This window comes from Scyliorhinus torazame, chromosome 2, assembly GCF_047496885.1.
Source record: "Scyliorhinus torazame isolate Kashiwa2021f chromosome 2, sScyTor2.1, whole genome shotgun sequence".
Taxonomy (NCBI): domain Eukaryota; kingdom Metazoa; phylum Chordata; class Chondrichthyes; order Carcharhiniformes; family Scyliorhinidae; genus Scyliorhinus; species Scyliorhinus torazame.
In genome coordinates, this window is record NC_092708.1 from 197,888,828 (window position 1) to 197,909,951 (window position 21,124).

At 52.1% G+C, this 21,124-nt stretch overlaps 1 protein-coding gene across 1 annotated transcript in view; it reads left to right on the plus strand.

Moving 5' to 3' along the window:
- LOC140394977 (carboxypeptidase O-like) overlaps positions 1–21,124 on the plus strand; it is a 74,464-nt gene that overhangs the window by 22,117 nt on the left and 31,223 nt on the right. The window contains exons 6-8 of the mRNA XM_072482246.1: positions 3,219–3,323; positions 4,875–4,985; positions 8,035–8,125. Of these exons, the coding sequence (XP_072338347.1) occupies positions 3,219–3,323; positions 4,875–4,985; positions 8,035–8,125 (307 nt within the window). The remainder of the gene's footprint in view (positions 1–3,218; positions 3,324–4,874; positions 4,986–8,034; positions 8,126–21,124) is intronic.

The following is a 21,124-nucleotide window of genomic DNA, read 5'->3' on the forward strand; positions in this document are numbered from 1 at the left end:
CCTGCTACATCCTTCCACACTGTCGACAACACCACCGACTTTAGTATCGTCTGCAAATTTACTCACCCACCCTTCTGCGCCTTCCTCTAGGTCATTGATAAAAATGACAAACAGCAACGGCCCCAGAACAGATCCTTGTGGTACTCCACTTGTGACTGTACTCCATTCTGAACATTTCCCATCAACCACCACCCTCTGTCTTCTTTCAGCTAGCCAATTTCTGATCCACATCTCTAAATCACCCTCAATCCCCAGCCTCCGTATTTTCTGCAATAGCCTACCGTGGGGAACCTTATCAAACGCTTTGCTGAAATCCATATACACCACATCAACTGCTCTACCCTCGTCTACCTGTTCAGTCACCTTCTCAAAGAACTCGATAAGGTTTGTGAGGCATGACCTACCCTTCACAAAGCCATGCTGACTATCCCTGATCATATTATTCCTATCTAGATGATTATAAATCTTGTCTCTTATAATCCCCTCCAAGACTTTACCCACGACAGACGTGAGGCTCACCGGTCTATAGTTGCCGGGGTTGTCTCTGCTCCCCTTTTTGAACAAAGGGACCACATTTGCTGTCCTCCAGTCCTCTGGCACTATTCCTGTAGCCAATGATGACATAAAAATCAAAGCCAAAGGTCCAGCAATCTCTTCCCTGGCCTCCCAGAGAATCCTAGGATAAATCCCATCAGGTCCCGGGGACTTATCTATTTTCAGCCTGTCCAGAATTGCCAACTCCTCTTCCCTACGTACCTCAATGCCATCTATTCTATTAGCCTGGGGCTCAGCATTCTCCTCCACAACATTATCTTTTTCCTGAGTGAATACTGACGAAAAATATTCATTTAGTATCTCGCCTATCTCGCCTATCTCTTCAGACTCCACACACAACTTCCCATCCCTGTCCTTGACTGGTCCTACTCTTTCCCTAGTCATTCGCTTATTCCTGTCAACATATTGTTTCAGGAAACCCTCCTGCACACGCTGTACAAAAAACGACCCATCTATTGTACTCGAACTATATCTTTTCCAGTCAATATTTGGAAAGTTAAAGTCTCCCATAATAACTACCCTGTTACTTTCGCTCTTATCCAGAATCATCTTCGCCATCCTTTCCTCTACATCCCTAGAACTATTAGGAGGCCTATAAAAAACTCCCAACAGGGTGACCTCTCCTTTCCTGTTTCTAACTTCAGCCCATACTACCTCGGAAGAAGAGTCCCCATCTAGCATCCTCTCCGCCACCGTAATACTGCTCTTGACTAGCAGCGCCACATCTCCCCCTCTTTTGCCTCCTTCTCTGAGCTTACTAAAACACCTAAACCCCGGAACCTGCAACATCCATTCCTGTCCCTGCTCTATCCATGTCTCCGAAATGGCCACAACATCGAAGTCCCAGGTACCAACCCATGCTGCCAGTTCCCCTACCTTGTTTCGTATACTCCTGGCATTGAAGTAGACACACTTCAAACCACCTACCTGAACACTGGCCCCGTCCTGCGATGTCAAATCTGTGCTCCTGACCTCTATACTCTCATTCTCCCTTACCCTAAAACTACAATCCAGGTTCCCATGCCCCTGCTGCATTAGTTTAAACCCCCCCAAAGAGCACTAACAAATCTCCCCCCCCAGGATATTTGTGCCCCTCAGGTTCAGATGTAGACCATCCTGTCTGTAGAGGTCCCACCTTCCCCAGAAAGAGCCCCAGTTATCCAGAAATCTGAATCCCTCCCGCCTGCACCATCCCTGTAGCCACGTGTTTAAATGCTCTCTCTCCCTATTCCTCATCTCACTATCACGTGGCACGGGCAGCAACCCAGAGATAACAACTCTGTTTGTTCTAGTTCTGAGCTTCCATCCTAGCTCCCTGAAAGCCTGCCTGACATCCTTGTTCCCTTTCCTACCTATGTCGTTAGTGCCAATGTGGACCACGACTTGGGGCTGCTCCCCCTCCCCCTTAAGGACCCGGAAAACACGATCCGAGACATCACATACCCTTGCACCTGGGAGGCAACATACCAAACGTGAGTCTCTCACGCTCCCACAAAATCTCCTATCTGTGCCCCTGACTATAGAGTCCCCAATTACTAATGCTCTGCTCCTCTCCCCCCTTCCCTTCTGAGCAACAGGGACAGATTCCGTGCCAGAGGCCCGTACCCCATAGCTTACCCCTGGTAAGTCGTCCCCCCCACAAGTATCCAAAGCGGTATACTTGTTTCTCAGGGGAACGACCGCCGGGGATCCCTGCACTGACTGTTTTTTCCCAGTCCCTCTTACAGTTACCCACTTATCTCCAATCTTTGGTGTAACTAATTCCCTGAAGCTGCTATCTATGACCCCTTCTGCCTCCCGAATGATCCGAAGTTCTTCCAACTCCAGCTCCAGTTCCCTAACTCGGTCTTGGAGGAGCTGGAGATGGCAGCACTTCCTGCAGGTAAAATCAGCAGAGACATTAACTGCATCCCTCACCTCAAACATCCTGCAGGAGGAACATTGCACTCCCTTCCCTGCCATTCCTCTAACTTTCTACCAAGATTTGGCGAACACTAAATTAAATTTTTTATAAAAAATAATAATAATATAATAAAATATGGTACTTACCTCAGACCAATGGGTTTTATTATTAGGTTAGAGGAGGAAGGCGGGTGGGAGACACTACACGTGTAGTGTCTCGGGTTTCCTCTCCACCAGAATTTATTGGTGAGGGTCTTCCCAGACGTCCGCGGGTCGACTTCCTGTTCCCGCCTGAAACACTAATTTAAAAAAAAAAAATTCTCAGCTCCTGCTGAAATTGACTAACCAGCCAGTTCCACTCCCACCAAAATCGACTGGCCTGCCCCTGCAAAGACAAGTGGACAGGACAAGGACAGACTTACCTCCCAGCAGCCACTTCCGCACTGCTCCCGCTGAAACTGTCCTTCATATCCATTTTAAAATATGAAGAAGGGAATAGAAATCCAGCAGATGGCAACAAACCTGAACCCATAACCTTATCATTCATGCCCTGTGCAATGGTCCCTCCACCTCAGATAGTTGTCTCTGTAGGTGTCAGAAATGTTAATTTGCCACATTTCTGCATTTCTCTGGAACTGGCACCAGAGCCATTGCCACACATCACACTATCGTCTGCACGAGTCGCCGTGATCCCAGTCACGCCCACACAAACCAACAAGAGAACCAGTGTCTCCTTCATTTCCCATTTGTTCTGCCTGCAGATCAGCAGAAAGTCCGACAGGCCCAAGAAGATTATCTGGATGGATTGTGGAATTCATGCCAGGGAGTGGATTGCCCCTGCTTTCTGCCAGTGGTTTGTGAGGGAGGTGAGTGTGGATCCACAACGGGGCCATCTGAGTCATAATCCTTTCACCAGCTTCAATATTGGAGGGCCCCGAGTGGCCTTGAGCAACGTGGCATAATCGAACCGCAAATAATGACTTTCAGATAGTGCAGATTGATGGTGTCAATTCTTTTTATGGCAGCTGTTAGCCTGGTGTTTTGTAAACAGAATGTTCGAGACAGGTAACATCAGATCATGCAGAGGAAGCCGTTTCCTCGCTATGGAAAGGCAGTGAGCAGATGCCTCACGGTAGATAGCATGTGAGATAAACACTGCGATGTGCAAGATAATCCATGCTGGTCTTGGCAACAACAAGTACAATCCGGTCAATAACTAACTTATCATAATGAGGAAAGTTAGTACTGAGGGCAGTTGAGAGGAAGTCAGAAAACAGGGAACTGAATGTAGAAGCAAAATACTGCGGATGCTGGAATTCTGAAACAAAAACAGAAGACGCTGGATCAACTCAGCAGGTCTGGCAGCATCTGTGGAGAGAGAAAAACAGAGGGTGGGATTCTCTGCTACTGAGGAATTCTCCCTCAGTGTTCCCGAACAGACGCCGGAGTGTGGCAACTAGGGGATTTTCACAGTAATTTCGGTGCAGTGTAAATGTAAACCTACTTGTGACAATAAAGATTATTATTAAAAAATGGTTTCCACCTGTGTGGGGGGAAGGAAAAGGGTGTCTGTACCTCTGTTCCCAGAACTTTGTGAATAGACCTGTGTGAAGGTAAGACTGGCTCCAGGTGCGGGATACTCCGACTCCCCGCCGGGTCGGAGAATCGCCGGGGGACGGCGTGAATCCCGCCCACGCCGGCCACCGAATTCTCCGGCACCGAAAATTCGGTGGAGGCAGGAATTGCGCTGCGCCGTTTGGCGCACCCCCCCCCCCCCAAGCGATTCTCTGGCTCGCGATGGGCCGAAGTCCCGCTGCTGTCATGCCAGTCCCGCCGACGTGAATCAAACCACCTACCTTATCGGCGGGACTGGAGGCGCGGGCGGGCTCCTGGGTCCTGGGGGGACGCGGGGCGATCTGGCCCCGGGGGGTGCCCCCACGGTGGCCTGGCCCGCGATCGGGGCCCACCAATCCGCGGGCGGGCCTGTGCCGTGGGGGCACTCTTTTCCTTCCACCACGGCCACAGCCTCCGCGATAGCTGACGCGTAAGAGACACCCCCCCCCTGCGCATGCGTGGGGATGACTGGCGTGGCGCCAAAGGCCTTTCCCGCCGGCTGGCAGCACGCCAACCACTCCGGTGCGGGGCTAGCCCCTCAAGGTGAGGGCTTGGCCCCTAAAGGTGTGGAGAAATCCGCATCTTTGGGGTGGCCCGACGCTGGAATGGTTCACGCCACTCCATCCCGCCGGGACCCCCCGCCCCGCCGGGTAGGGGAGAATCCCGCCCAGATTCCTCAGTGAATGGGCAATGAATTATAACAGTCCCAGGTCATCTGGTTACAATCATGATGAGGCTCACTAAATAAAACTCGAATTGTCTCTATTTAATCTCACTTTCTGTGTGCATTTGTATGTGTATAGGTATTAGAGACCTACACTGCAGACCCTAACACTGATCGCTTCCTCGAACACATTGACTTTTACATTCTGCCGGTTCTGAACATCGATGGTTACATTTACTCTTGGATGAAAGTAAGTACAATCCCAGACAACGTATTATGTTTTCTTTTGAAAATCTTTTTATTGGCTTTTCTCATATTTATAAACAGTTGTTGTGTATATACATTGCATTTTTCTTGCCCGCGCTAATTTACTTTATTTTACTGAGAGGTTTATTTTGTCCTTCATTTAACTAACTGTGTACATTTTGTTGACCCCTGGGGTTGCGCAGTCCTTTGGTTCCTCATCTATCTTTTTCTTCCCTGGCTTACTCCTTGTTGCTGGCCTCGAACAGGTTTTGGAACAGGCCGACGAACTGCCCCCAAGTATCCAGGAAGCCTTCCTCTGAATGTTGGATGGCGTACTTAATCTTCTCCAGGTGGAGAAATTCCGAGAGGTCAGCGAGCCAGTCTGTAGCTTTGGGTGGTGCTGCCTGTCATAATATACACCAGTATATCATGGTGCAGACACACACTGATGGACACACAGTGGGACCAATCAACATACACAACACCGCAGCCAATCACCAGTGAGAGCACATGCACTATAAAGACAGGGGGCATCAGAGTTCCCGCTCATTCGAGTAGCAGCTAGCTAGGAGCACAGAGCTCACAGCCTGCAACACAGACATTCACCATGTGCTGAGTGCATCAACTGGTTAGGACAAGGCAAAGGTCTTTAGTTAAAGCTAGTATCGTATTGACCCACAGTTCAAGTATGTTTAAATAGTTAACCTTTCAATAAAATAGTGTTGCACTACTTCAAGTGTTGGTGACCTGTATGTGATCCAGAACACCCAACACATCACTGCCGATTGCCAGCCAAGCAGGATTCTCTGGCGTGGGATTAGGGAAGCGAAAACAAGAGTGTTGGCCCCCTTCCCCATGTGTAGCTCTGGCTGCTCCGATACCCCGAAGATTGCCACTATTGGGCATGACTTCACCCTCACCCCCACAACCTTGGGCATTGCCTCTGAGAAGACTGTCCAAAACCCAGCAAGCTTGGGGCAAGCCCAAAACATGTGGGTGTGGTTGGCTGGGCCCCTCTGGCACCGCCAGCATTTGTCCTCCACCTCCGGGAAGAACCTGCTCATTCAGGTTCTGGTCAGGTGCGCTCTGTGCACCACTTTGAACTTCATTAGACTTAGCCTTGTGCAGGAGGAGGTGGAGTTCACGCTCCAGAGTCCCCATCCTACCTCTGTCCCCAGTTCATCCTCCCATATTTGTCTGGTCTCGTCCAGTGGTGTTCGAGGTCTGTCCAGTAGCTGCCTGTATATTTTCCCACATAGCCCCCCCTTCTCGCTGCTTGTGCCTATCAGGTCCTCCAGTAGTGTAGTTTCTGGAGCCCCGGGGTACCCTACTGTCTCTTTGCGGAGGAAGTTTTTTATTTGGAGGTGTCTCAATTCCTGTCCCTTTGCTACTTTCCACTTCCTCGTCAGTTCGTCCAGTGTCGCCAGTCTGCGCCCTACGTAGAGGTCCCCGACCGTCAATGTGTCCCCATCCCACCTCCATCTTTTGGAGGTGGTATCTAGCATGGCTGGGGGGAATCTGTGATTGCCGCAGATGGGGGCCATGGGGGACATTTTGGCTATCCCAAAGTGTTGTCTGAGCTGGGTCCACGTTCTCAGCGTGGCCGCTACCACTGGGCTTGTTGTGTATCTTGTTGAGGAGGATGGGAATGCTGCTGTAGCCAGGGCCCGAAGGGTCGTTCCTTTACAGGATGCCTCCTCCATTTGTACCCAATCTGTGTCGGGTTCTTGTACCCATCCCTCACATTTTCTGCCTTGCTGCCCAGTGGTAGTATTGTGGGTTATTGTGGCCAGCCCCCCTTCGACTTTTCCTCTTTGCAGTGTTGGTTTGGGAATTCTCGGGTTCTTACCCCCCCCCCCCCCCCCCCCCACTACCACACACACACACACACAAACGCCATGATTAGCCTGTCTATGTTTTTGGAAAAAGGCCTTGGGGATGAAGATCGGAATGGATCTAAACAGGAAAAGGAACATTGGCAGTACCGTTGAAGGTCTTTTCTTACTTCCTCCATCAGGCTGGTCAGGTTCCACTTGTGGATCCGTGCCAAGTCTCTGGCTATTTGGATCCCCAGGTAATGGAATCTGTTCTGGGCCATTTTAAACGGGAGCCCCTTCAGCTCTGTCCCTCACCCTTTTTGGTTCACTGGGAATGCCTCGCTTTTGCCCAGGTTACGTTTGTAGCCCGAGAAGGTTCCAAACCCTTTCAGTATTTGCAGTATTGCCTTCAGTCCTTCCTGTGGCTTCGAGACATAGAGGAGCAGATCATCCGCATAGAGTGAGATTCTGTGCTCTCTGTCTCCTCTCCGGATTCCCTTCCAGCTTTTCGCGTCCCGCAGGGCTATCGCCAGGGGTTCGATGGCTAGCGCGAACAAGAGTGGGGACAAGGGGCAGCCCTGTCTTGTTCCTCTCTGCAGCTGGAAGTATTTAGAGCTGGTGGTGTTAGTTCGTTCACTCGCTTTGGGAGCGTTGTACAGGAGCCTCACCCAGGCGGTGAATCCTGCTCCTAGCCCAAACCGTTCCAGTACCTCGAGGAGGTAGCTCCATTCGACTCTGTCAAAGGCCTTTTCTGTGTCCTGGGAGACCATTACCTCATTATCACATTCAGCAGCTGCCTGATGTTCACTTTGAGCTGCTTACCCTTGATAAAGCCTGTTTGGTCCTCTGCGACCACCTCTGGTACGCAGCCATCCAGTCTTTTGGCCAGGACCTTTGCGAGTATCTTCGCATCCACGTTCAGCAGTGAAATGGGTCTGTATGATCCACATTCAGTCAGATCTTTATCTTTTTTGAGTATCAGTGAAATTTTAGGCTGCGCTAGCGTTGGGGCAGGGTGCCCTCTGCCAGTGAATCCGCGAACATGTCCCTTAGGTGTGGGGCCAGGACTGGTGCAAATTTTTTGTAGAAGTCCGCCGGGAACCCGTTGGGTCAGACAACGTATCATATAGTGTCGCTGAGCCAAAATGCTCCAACAGCTAATCTGTGAAACTTGTCTCCTTGTACCTGACCATATCTGTATCCATTTTGGGATTGAACACCTTTCTCTATCTCTAGGACAGACTCTGGAGAAAATCCATGTCTCCATGTGCCAACAGCACCTGTTTCGGAACTGACCTCAACAGGAATTATGATGCAAAATGGTGCAGTAAGTGGAATTCTCACAGCTTCCCTATCTCTTCCTCAGCTCGATCCACATGTCTTACATATGTCTCGATTTCTGAATCAACCTTTTGTTTCTCTGGCTCTTGCAATTACTCCATCTCTGTCTGTCTATCTGCTGTACCCACTGTTGATCGTAGCATTTAAAGTTGACCTTTGAGGCCTTGACAAGTCCTTCCCAAAATGGGAGTTGACTAATATGCTGTGTATAAAATGTGGGGTGTTGGTTTAGGTGGTCATCATTCAGGGATGTGGAAAAAGGAGAATTCAAACTAAATCAATGACAAGTTTTATTAATAAATTAAATGCACGGGGATAACTTAAACCACAAACAAAGCATTTTAAAAACCGCCAAATTAATTGGGAGGAATTCTCCACTTCAGAGACTAAGGGTGTGATCTTCTGGCCTTGTTACATTCGCGCTTAAGCGTAATGAGGCCGGTGAATGGCGGGAGAGGCCAGAAACGGGAACCCCCGTGTCAGGCGGCAAACAGTTTGCGATGCAACCGGCCAGCTCCCGTAGGCGAATTCGGGATCTCGCTGTAGCATGGCGAGAAACCAATTAATTAATGAGAGCCACCGCTTATTCAATGGTCTCTGGTGATTCAGCGACCTCCCCAGCAAGTGGTCACGCTGCTGCCGATTAGTACTCCTTTTGAAAAACGTGATTCTGACGGAAGGGCTTTTAGCCAAGGAGATGAATAGCCATCTTTGTTCACAGGCAAAGAACCCGTGGGTGCTGGGCTTGCTGCCCCTGTTCTCGATGGGGGTTGGGATACACTCGGCCGGGGGTGGGGGGCTGCTCCGCAGGGGTGGGCTGCCATGGGAGGGTGGTGGGCATGCTGGGGGAGTAATTGGGGATGCAACCGCTTGCTGCATGACCATGCCAACCCTGGGATCCCTGTACCCGCTCTGGGGGCAACCCTTGTTCCTCCCGTCTTACCTACCGACCACCCATAACCCCCACCGACTGCCGAGGCCTCTGGCTGAGTGGATGAAGGCTATAGTCTCTCGGGAATTGTCAATCATGGTAAGTGAGCAGTTCACATAACCCAAGTGGATTCCTGTAGATGGATGGGCCATGTAGCATGTGGGAGTCATTGCCTAGCATCCCAATCACACTCCCAGTACCAGCCTCCCCGAACAGGCGCCGGAATGTGGTGACTAGAGGCTTTTCACAGTAACTTCATTGAAGCCTACTTGTGACAATAAACGATTTTCATTTCATTTCATGCCTGAACACTGCGGAGGCAACACCACACATTCAGCAGCCACATCCAAACACCCAGGGAATGTGACACAGCTCCGGGGGACATGTCCGCGGCCAGAGGGTGGGTGAGTGCCATGGGGAGGGGATCAGTGGAGGAATGGAGGGTCCGGTGTGGGAGCCACAGCTGCGTGTCAGTCTAACACCCTCCCCCAATTCTTTAGAGATATTGAACGCCATGGCAGGGATGTTGGGCGCAGACATTGCCCTAGTGGTGCTGGTGCTACGCGATGCGGGCAGATGCCGGAGAAGGTGGCAGCAGCAGCGTCTGCAGATGCTCGAGGCAGTGGCCCATGTGCCGGACCCCTCCCCACACCCGAAGAACTGCTCACCCATCAGGCCAAGCAGGACCCAGAGAGGGAGTCCCGCGACGGCCCAGGGTGTACAGGCATCGCTGGTTGCTTGAACAAATGACGGACACCCAGTGCCGCAGGAGGCTCCGTCTCAACAAGGAGACATTGCAGCACCTGTGCTGTATCCTCACAGACTTGACACCTTATGGAGGAGAAGGACACCCGCTCCCGGTGGCCATCAAGGTCACTGCAGCCCTGAACTTTTATGCCACGGAATCATTCCAGGGCTTGAGTGGGGACCTGTGTGACATCTCACAGGCCAAAGGCCACAGGTGGATCCGTCTGTTCACGAATGCCCTGTAGGCCTGGGCAGAAGACCACATCCATTTTGACATGGACCAGGCCCAACAGGATGCCCAGGCAGCAGGTTTCTCCGCCATCAGCGGGATACCCCAGGTCCAGGGAGTCATAGATGCCTAATTCTCTCAACATATCACTTGTCTACGGCCACCAAATGACAATAATGCACGTGTGTGCATGCCTCCCGGGCACTGTGCACGACAGCTACATCCTGGGGCAGTTGGTCATCCCTGGTCCCTTCTTTTTAAAAAAAAAATATTTTATTGAAAATTTTTGGTCAACCATCACAGTACATTGTGTATCCTTTACACAATAATATAACAGTATAAGTAACAATGACCTGTTTTATAAACAAAGAATAAATAATATATAACAAAAACTAAAACTAAAACTAAATGGCAACTGCCTTGTCTCAGATAAACACTCTCCAAAAATATGATTTAACAGTCCAATATACAATTATTTATAGCAACGACCTATACATATTATACATATATATTAACAACCCTGAGAGTCCTTCTGGTTCCTCTCCACCGCCCCCCCCCCCCCCCCCCCCCCAACCGGGCTGCTGCTGCTGCCTTCTTCTTTTCCATTCCCTCTATCTTTCTGTGAGGTATTCGACGAACGGTTGCCACCGCCTGGTGAACCCTTGAGCCGATCCCCTTAGGACGAACTTAATCCGTTCCAGCTTTATAAACCCTGCCATGTCATTTATCCAGGTCTCCACCCCCGGGGGCTTGGCTTCCTTCCACATCAACATGGAAGCCAAGGCCGGGCTACTAGGGACGCAAAGGCCAAAACATCGGCCTCTCTCGCCTCCTGAACTCCCGGCTCTTGTGCAACCCCAAATATAGCCAACCCCCAGCTTGGTTCGACCTGGACCCCCACTACTTTCAAAAGCACCTTTGTCACCCCCACCCAGAACCCCTGTAGTGCCGGGCATGACCAGAACATGTGGGTGTGATTCGCTGGGCTTCTCGAGCATTTCGCACACCTATCCTTTACCCCAAAAAATTTACTGAGCCGTGCTCCAGTCATATGCGCCCTGTGTAACACCTTAAATTGAATCAGGCTTAGCCTGGCACACGAGGACGATGAGTTTACCCTACTTAGGGCATCCGCCCACAGCCCCTCCTCAATCTCCTCCCCCAGCTCTTCTTCCCATTTCCCTTTCAGCTCACCTACCATAATCTTCCCCTCGTCCCTCATTTCCCTATATATATCTGACACCTTACCGTCCCCCACCCATGTCTTTGAGATCACTCTGTCCTGCACCTCATGCGTCGGGAGCTGCGGGAATTCCCTCACCTGTTGCCTCGCAAAAGCCCTCAGTTGCATATACCGGAATGCATTCCCTTGGGGCAACCCATATTTCTCGGTCAGTGCTCCCAGACTTGCGAACTTCCCATCCACAAACAGATCTTTCAGTTGCGTTACTCCTGCTCTTTGCCATATTCCAAATCCCCCATCCATTCTCCCCGGGGCAAACCTATGGTTATTTCTTATCGGGGACCCCACCAAGGCTCCCGTCTTTCCCCTATGCCGTCTCCACTGTCCCCAAATTTTCAAAGTCGCCACCACCACCGGGCTTGTGGTGTAGTTCCTCGGTGAGAACGGCAATGGGGCCGTCACCATAGCTTGTAGGCTAGTCCCCCTACAGGACGCCTTCTCCAATCTCTTCCATGCCGCTCCCTCCTCTTCTCCCATCCACTTACTCACCATTGAGATATTGGCGGCCCAGTAGTACTCACTTAGGCTCGGTAGTGCCAGCCCCCCCCTATCCCTACTACGCTGTAAGAATCCCTCCCTCACTCTCGGGGTCTTCCCGGCCCACACAAAACTCATGATACTCTTTTCGATCCTTTTGAAAAAAGCCTTCGTGATCACCACCGGGAGGCACTGAAACACAAAGAGGAATCTCGGGAGGACTACCATTTTAACCGCCTGCACCCTCCCTGCCAGTGACAGGGATACCATGTCCCATCTCTTGAAGTCCTCCTCCATTTGTTCCACCATTCGCGTTAAATTTAACCTATGCAATGTACCCCAATTCTTGGCTATCTGGATCCCCAAGTAACGAAAGTCCCTCGTTACCTTCCTCAGCGGAAAGTCCTCTATTTCTCTGCTCTGCTCCCCTGGATGCACCACAAACAACTCACTTTTCCCCATGTTCAGTTTATATCCTGAGAATTCTCCAAACTCCTGAAGTGTCCGCATTATCTCTGGCATCCCCTCCGCCGGGTCCGCTACATATAACAAGTCATCCGCATACAGAGATACCCGGTGTTCTTCTCCTCCTCTAAGTACTCCCCTCCACTTCTTGGAACCCCTCAGTGCTATTGCCAGGGGCTCAATCGCCAGTGCAAACAATAATGGGGACAGAGGGCATCCCTGCCTTGTCCCTCTATGGAGCCGAAAGTATGCAGATCCCCGTCCATTCGTGACCACACTCGCCACTGGGGCCCTATACAACAGCTGCACCAATCCAACATACTCATCTCCAAAACCAAATCTCCTCAGCACCTCCCACAAATAATCCCACTCCACTCTATCAAATGCTTTCTCGGCATCCATCGCCACCACTATCTCCGCTTCCCCCTCTGGTGGGGGCATCATCATTACCCCTAGCAGCCTCAGTATATTCGTATTCAGCTGTCTCCCCTTCACAAACCCAGTTTGGTCCTCATGGACTACCCTCGGGACACAATCCTCTATCCTCATTGCCATTACCTTGGCCAGAATCTTAGCGTCTACATTTAGGAGGGAAATAGGCCTATAGGACCCGCATTGCAGCGGGTGCTTTTCCTTCTTTAGGAGAAGCGATATCGTTGCCTCAGACATAGTCGGGGGCAGCTGTCCCCTTTCCTTTGCCTCATTAAAGGTCCTCATCAGTAGCGGGGCGAGCAAGTCCACATATTTTCTGTAAAATTCAACTGGGAATCCATCTGGTCCCGGAGCCTTCCCCGCCTGCATGCTCCTAATTCCTTTCACTACTTCCTCTATTTCAATCTGTGCTCCCAGTCCCACCCTTTCCTGCTCCTCCACCTTGGGAAATTCCAGCCGGTCCAGAAAGCCCATCATTCTCTCCCTCCCATCCGGGGGTTGAGCTTCGTATAATTTTTTATAAAATGCCTTGAACACTCCATTCACTCTCTCCGCTCCCCGCTCCATCGCTCCTTCCTCATCCCTCACTCCCCCTATTTCCCGCGCTGCTCCCCTTTTCCTCAATTGGTGGGCCAGCAACCTGCTCGCCTTCTCCCAATATTCGTACTGTACACCCTGTGCCTTCCTCCACTGTGCCTCTGCAGTACCCGTTGTCAGCAAGTCAAATTCTACGTGTAGCCTTTGCCTTTCCCTGTACAGTCCCTCCTCCGGTGCCTCCGCATATTGCCTGTCCGCCCTCAGGAGTTCTTGCAGCAACCGCTCCCGTTCCCATCTCTCCTGCTTTCCTTTATGTGCCCTTATTGATATCAGCTCACCTCTAACCACTGCCTTCAGTGCCTCCCAGACCACTCCCACCTGGACCTCCCCATTATCATTGAGTTCCAAGTACTTTTCAATGCACCCCCTCACCCTTAGACACACCCCCTCATCTGCCATTAGTCCCATGTCCATTCTCCAGGGTGGGTGCCCTTCTGTTTCCTCCCCTATCTCCAAGTCCACCCAATGTGGAGCGTGATCCGAAATGGCTATAGCCGTATACTCCGTTCCCCTCACCTTCGGGATCAACGCCCTTCCCAAAACAAAAAAGTCTATTCGCGAATAGACTTTGTGGACATGGGAGAAAAACGAAAACTCCTTACTCCTAGGTCTGCTAAATCTCCACGGGTCTACTCCTCCCATCTGCTCCATAAAATCTTTAAGCACCTTGGCTGCTGCCGGCCTCCTTCCAGTCCTGGACCTCGACCTGTCCAGCCCTGGTTCCAACACCGTAATGAAATCTCCCCCCATTACCAACTTTCCCACCTCTAGGTCCGGGATGCGTCCTAGCATACGCCTCATAAAATTGGCATCATCCCAGTTCGGGGCATATACGTTTACCAAAACCACCGTCTCCCCCTGTAGTTTGCCACTCACCATCACGTATCTGCCCCCGCTATCCGCCACTATAGTCTTTGCCTCAAACATTACCCGCTTCCCCACTAATATAGCCACCCCCCTGTTTTTCGCATCTAGCCCCGAATGGAACACCTGCCCCACCCAACCTTTGCGTAGTCTCACCTGGTCTATCAGTTTCAAGTGCGTTTCCTGTAACATAACCACGTCTGCCTTAAGTTTCTTAAGGTGTGCGAGTACCCGTGCCCTCTTTATCAGCCCGTTCAGCCCTCTCACGTTCCACGTGATCAGCCGGGTTGGGGGGCTTTTTACCCCCCCCCTTGTCGATTAGCCATCCCCTTTTTCCAGCTCCTCACCCGTTTCCCACGCAGCTGTGTCCCCCCCAGGCGGTGCCCCCCCGCCCATCCCACCCCATACCAGCTCCCCCCTCTCCCCAGCAGCAGCAGCCCAATAATTCCCCCCTCCCACCCTCCCTGCTAGATCCCCAACTAGCATAGTTACACCCCCCATGTTGCTCCCAGAAGTCAGCAAACTCTGGCCGACCTCGGCTTCCCCCCGTGACCTCGGCTCGCACCGTGCGACGCCCCCTCCTTCCTGCTTCCCTATTCCCGCCATGATTATCATAGCGCGGGAACCGAGCCTGCGCTTCCCCCTTGGCCCCGCCCCCAATGGCCAACGCCCCATCTCCTCCACCTCCTTTCCTCCCCCCACCACCTCCTGTGGAAGAGAGAAAAGTTACCACATCGCAGGATTAATAACATAAAACTCCTCTTTCCCCCCTTTTTACCCCCCTCTTCGCCCCCCATACTCGCCCCACCACTTTGTTTCAAACGTTCTTTTTAAAAAAATTATTATTAAATAACCCGCTCATTCCAATTTTTCTTCCACGATAAAAGTCCACGCCTCATCCGCCGTCTCAAAGTAGTGGTGCCTCCCTTGATATGTGACCCACAGTCTTGCCGGTTGCAGCATTCCGAATTTTATCTTCTTTTTGTGAAGCACCGCCTTGGCCCGATTAAAGCTCGCCCTCCTTCTCGCCACCTCCGCACTCCAGTCTTGATATACGCGGATCACCGCGTTCTCCCACTTACTGCTCCGAGTTTTCTTTGCCCATCTAAGGACCATCTCTCTATCCTTAAAACGGAGGAATCTCACCACTATGGCTCTAGGAATTTCTCCTGGTCTCGGTCCTCGCGCCATCACTCGGTATGCTCCCTCCACCTCCAGCGGACCCACCGGGGCCTCTGCTCCCATTAACGAGTGCAGCATCGTGCTCACATATGCCCCGACGTCCGCTCCCTCCGCACCTTCAGGAAGACAAAGAATCCTTAGGTTGTTCCTCCTCGCGTTGTTCTCCAGCGCCTCCAGCCTTTCCACACATCGTTTATGGTGTGCCTCGTGCATCTCCGTCTTCACCACCAGGCCCTGTATGTCGTCCTCATTCTCGGCAGCCTTTGCCTTCACGGCCCGAAGCTCCCGCTCCTGGGTCTTTTGCTCCTCCTTTAGCCCTTCGATCGCCTGTAATATCGGGGCCAACAGCTCCTTCTTCATTTCCTTTTTGAGTTCTTCCACGCAGCGTTTCAAGAACTCGTGTTGTTCAGGGCCCCATATTAAACTGCCACCTTCCGACGCCATCTTGGTTTTTGCTTGCCTTCCTTGCCGCTGCTCTAAAGGATCCACCGCAATCCGGCCACCTTACTCTCCTTTTTTCATCCGTATCCAGGGGGGATTCCCTTCTGGTTCGCCGCATAGTACTTTTAGCCGTTAAAATTGCCGTTGGGGCTCTTATTAAGAGCCCAAAAGTCCGATCCACCGGGAGCTGCCGAAACGTGCGACTCAGCTGGTCATCGCCGCACCCAGAAGTCCATCCCTGGCCTCTTCGAGGAGCACCCCGGGATGGCGCTTGTGTTTTTGCTGCTGTCTAATTATGAATCATTGGTCTTCGTCAAGTGGGGAGCATGTCCTTTCTAAAAGTCGTCTGTTTATGTCCCCACAGATCCTCTTTCCCAGACTGTCCGTGTCCAGTAACTCCTCCAACATCGGGTCTCTCAGGGCCCTTGGGTACCTTGTCGGAGAAAGTTTTTGATTTTCAGATATCGGAGTTCCTGGCCGTTCGGTAGTTCCAGTCTCTTCGTCAGCTCTTCTAGACTCGCCAATCTGTCCCTGTGTAAAAGTCCCTAACTGTCAGACAAGTTAGACAAAGGGGAACCAGGGGACGTGATCTATTTAGATTTCCAGAAGGCCTTTGACAAGGTGCTGCCTAGGAGACTGTTAAATAAGTTAAGAGCCCATGGTGTTAAGGGTAAGATCCTGGCATGGATAGAGGATTGGCTGACTGGCAGAAGGCAGAGAGTGGGGATAAAGGGGCTTTTTTCAGCATGGCAGCCGGTGACTAGTGGCTCAGGGGTCTGTCCTGGGTCCACACCTTTTCACAATATACATTAATCATCTGGAAGAAGGAACTGAAGGCACTGTTTGCAGATGATACAAAGAGCGGTAGAGGGATAGGTAGTATTGAGGAAGCAGGGGGGCTGCAGAAGGATTTGGACAGGCTGGGAGAGTGGGCAAAGAAGTGACAGATGGAATACAATGTGAAAAAGTGTGAGGTTATGATCTTTGGAAGAAGGACTGGAGGCACAGACTATGTTTTAAATGGGGAAATGCTTAGGAAATCAGAACTGCAAAGGGACTTGGGAGTCCTTGTTCACAATTCTCTTAAGGTTAACGTGCAGTTAGGAAGGCAAATCCAATGTTCGCATTCATGTCGAGAGGGCTAGAATACAAGACCAGGGATGTACTTCCGAGTCTGTATAAGGATCTGGTCAGACCCCATTTAATTCTGCTCCTATGTGTTCTGGTCTTCCCGTCCTGTCTCCACCTCTTAAAGGTGGCGTCTAGCATGGCTGGTGGGAACCTGTGGTTGCCACAGATGGGGGCCATGGTGGACACCTTGGTTAGACTGAAGTGCTGCCTCATCTCGTTCCAGGTTCTCAGTGTTGCTACTACCACTGGGCTGGTTGAGTGCTTTGCTGGTGGGGATGGGAGTGCTGTCATGGCGAGGGTCCGGAGGATCGTTCCTGTGTTGGAGGACTCCTCCATTCTCACTCATTCCATGTTTGGTTCCTTCACCCATCCCCCCAGTCTCTGGGCCGCGGCCGCCCAGAGGCAGTATTGCAGGTTCGAGATGGCCCGGCCTCCCATGTTTCTTCTTCTTTGCAGTGTTGTTTTAGGGATTCTTGGGCTATAGCCCCCCCCTCCTTCCTTCCCCCCCACTTCCCCTCTACACATACGCCATAATCTTTTTGCCTATTGCTTGGAAAAAGGCCTTGGGGATGTTGATCGATGTGGATCTGAAGAGGAAGAGGAACCTTTCATCTTGATTGTCTGCACCCTCACTGTCAGGGAGAGCGGGAGTGTATCCCATCTCGCAGGGTGATTGCCAGTGGCTCAATTGCCAGGGTGAACAGCAGCGGGGACAACGGGCATCCCTGCTTGTGCCTCTGCACAACTGGAAGTATTCAAAGCTGGTGGTCTTGGTTCGAAAACTCACCTCAGGGGCATTGTACAGGAGTATCGCCCATGAGGTGAACCGCGTCCCTAGCCCAAACCGTTCTAGTACCTCAATAAGTTACTTGCATTCGACTCTGTCGAAGGCCTTGTCTGCGTCCAGGGGGACGATCGCCTCCAGTGTTCTCTCCCTGGATGGGATCAGTATCACATTCAGCAACCGCCTGATGTTCGCAGTTAGCTGTCTACCCCTGACAAAGCCCGTCTGGTCCTCTGCGACCACCTCTGGAACGCAGTTCTCCAGTCTCTTGGCCAGGAACATTTGCAGTATTTTCATGTCTACATTCAGCAGTGAAATGGGTCTGTATGATCTACATTCCGTTGGTTCTTTGTCTTTTTTGGGTATAAGTGATATTGTGGCCTGTGTTATCCTTGGAGGCAGGGTGCCTCTCGCTAGTAAATCTGCGAACATCTGGGCGGCACAGTGGTGCAGTGGTTAGCACTGCCGCCTCACGGCGCTGAGGACCCGGGTTCGATCCCGGCCCCAGGTCACTGTCCGTGTGGAGTTTGTACATTCTCCCTGTGTCTGTGTGGATCTCATCCCCACAACCCAAAGGTGTGCAGGGTAGGTGAATTGGCCACTCTAATTGGAAAAAAGGAATTGGGTACTCTAAATTTAAAAAAAAGAACCTGCAAACATATCCCGCAAGTGCGGGGCGGGAATGAGTGCAAATCTTTTGCAGAAGTCTGCCGGGAACCCATCAGGCCCCGGCGCCTTCCCCGCCTGCATAGAGTTGATGTTGTCCATGACCTCTCCCAGTCCTATTGGTACTTCCAGCTCCCCCACCTATTGTCCCCCACGACTGGCATGTCACGTTCGTCGAGGCCCTATTTCATCCCCGCGTCCCTGTTGGGGGGCTCGGAGTGTACAGTCCCTGGTAGAAGGTCTCAAACGCTTCATTGACGTTTTGGTTTGCCTACCAGTCTGCCTCTGCTATCCTTCACCCGTGCTATTTCCGTCATGGCTACCTGCTTTCTCAGCTGGTGAGCCAGCAGGCGGCTAGCTTTCTCTCCATGCTCATTAAAGGTCCCCCGTGTCTGGCGGAGCTGGTGCATGGTCTTCCTGGTGGATAGCAGGTTAAAGTCCATTTGTAGCTTTTTCTTCTCCGCCAGACGCTCTATGGTCGGGACCTCGGAGTATCTTGTCGACCTCCAGGATGGAGTCGATCAGTTGTTGCTTAGCCCACCTCTCTTCCCTGCCTCTATGAGCCTAGTAGCTATACTTTCTCACCTAATCACAGCCTTCAGTGCCTCCCAGACTGTGAAAGTTGAGACTTACCCATTGATGCGACCATCAATTCACCCAAGGACTCGTGTCAGAGTAAAACAGTGGTTTTAATTAACTATCAACTTTGCCTGCCTGCGACTGGTCCATACTGAGGACAGTCCCACAGGCCAGCTACTCTTATACTCCTTCAAAGGGGCGGAGCCATGGGCTGAGCCCATACATGCTCCAACATCCTCCAATATCTCCCCCTGTGGGTGAAGCCATACAGTGGCCCACAGATAAAACCCACAGAGTTAATAACATAGAACATAACTGGTGAATTAACTGTATTTACATTCACCACATTCACCCCCTGTAAAAAAATAAAGTCCGGCGGGGGTGATGGGTCACAAGTTCAGCCGGTCCGGTGCCAGGATCGTACGCTGCGACCGCCGAAGCGCTGGTGTTGCAGCTGCTTCAGGTGGCTGGGAAAGGTCCGGTGCAGCCCCAGGGGTGGACTCCGGGAATGGCTCTTCCTAAACTTCATTCCTGCGGACTGGTGTGCCGGGTGGAAGGGAGCGTGGGAGCCAAATGGGTGCGGGGGCACTGGGCATGGGAGAAAGAGTGGGGTACAGCGCGGGGGGTACTCTGGACGTAGTGGTGGCGGAGCCTGCGGGCGCAAGGTCTCGGAGGGAGACGGTATCCTGTCGACCATCGGGTTGCTCAACATATGCGTAGTGCGGGTTTGAGTGCAGGAGCTGGACCCTCTCTACCAGGGGATCGGTCTTATCGGTCCGAACGTGTTTCCGGAGGAGAACCGGACCTGGTGTCATCAGCCAGGGTGGGAGCCCTGAGGTAGTCCCCCTAGTGAAAATAAACAAGCGGTCATGAGGAGCCTGGTTTGTGGCCGTGCAAAGGAGGGACCTAATAGAGTGGAGCGCATCGGGGAGGACTTCCTGCCAGTGGGAAACCGGGAGATTCCTGGACCGTAGGGTCAGTAGGACGGTCTTCCAGACCGTCACGTTCTCCCTCTCCACCTGTCCGTTTCCCCGGGGGTTGTAACTGGTAGTCCTGCTCGAGGCGATGCCCTTACTGAGCAGGTACTGACGCAGTTCGTCGCTCATGAACGACGAGCCCCTGTCGCTGTGGATGTAGTTGGGGAAACCAAACAGGGTGAAGACACTGTGCAGGGCTCTGATCACAGTGGGGGTGGTCATATCGGGGCATGGGATGGCAAACGGGAAACCGGAGAGCTCATCAATAATATTGAGAAAGTAGGTATTGCGATTATTCGAGGGAAGGGGCCCTTTGAAATCGATACTGAGGCGTTCAAAGGGCCGGGATGCCTTTACCAGGTGGGCCTTATCTGGTCGATAGAAGTGCGGTTTACACTCCGCACAGATTTGGCAGTCCATGGTTACAGATTTGACCTCCTCGGTGGAGTAGGGCAGGTTGCGGGCCTTGATATAATGGGCGAGCCGGGTGACCCCGGGTGGCAGAGGTCGTCGTGGATAGCCCGTAGTCGGTCCTCTTGCACACTGGCGCATGTGCCGCGGGACAGGGCACCTGGGGACTAGGTGGAGAGTTCGATTCTCCACCTCAAGATCTTATTGTTCTTGATTTTGCCCCGCAGCGTATTGTCGAACATGAAGGCTACCGATCGTTGGTCGGTGACGAGGGTAAACCTCCTACCAGCGAGGTAGTGCCTCCAGTACCGCACGGCTTCCACGATAGCTTGAGCCTCTTTTTCGACCGAGGAGTGTCGAAGTTCAGAGGCGGTGAGGGTGCGTGAAGAAAACGCAACCGGTCTGCCTGCTTGATTGAGAGGGGGGCGAGAGCGACCTCTGGGGCAGCGAGAGCGACCTCTGATGCGTCGCGCTCCACCTGAAAGGGGACGGACTCGTCCACAGCGCGCATCACGGTTTTGGTGATGTCCGCCTTGATGCAGTTGAAGGCCTGGCGGGCCTCAGCTGCCAGAGGGAAAAGGGTGGCCTTAAATAGTGGGCGGGCTTTGTCCGCTTCCTGGGGGACCCACTGGGCATAGTAGAAACAAAATCCAAGGCACCACTTGAGGTCCTTGGGACAGTGAGGGAGAGGGAGTTGCAGGAGGCGCAGACGGTCAGGGTCGGGCCCTAGGACTCCATTTTCCACGACGTAGCCGAGGATGGTGTCATAATATACACCAGTATATCACGGTGCAGACACACACTGATGGACACACAGTGGGACCAATCA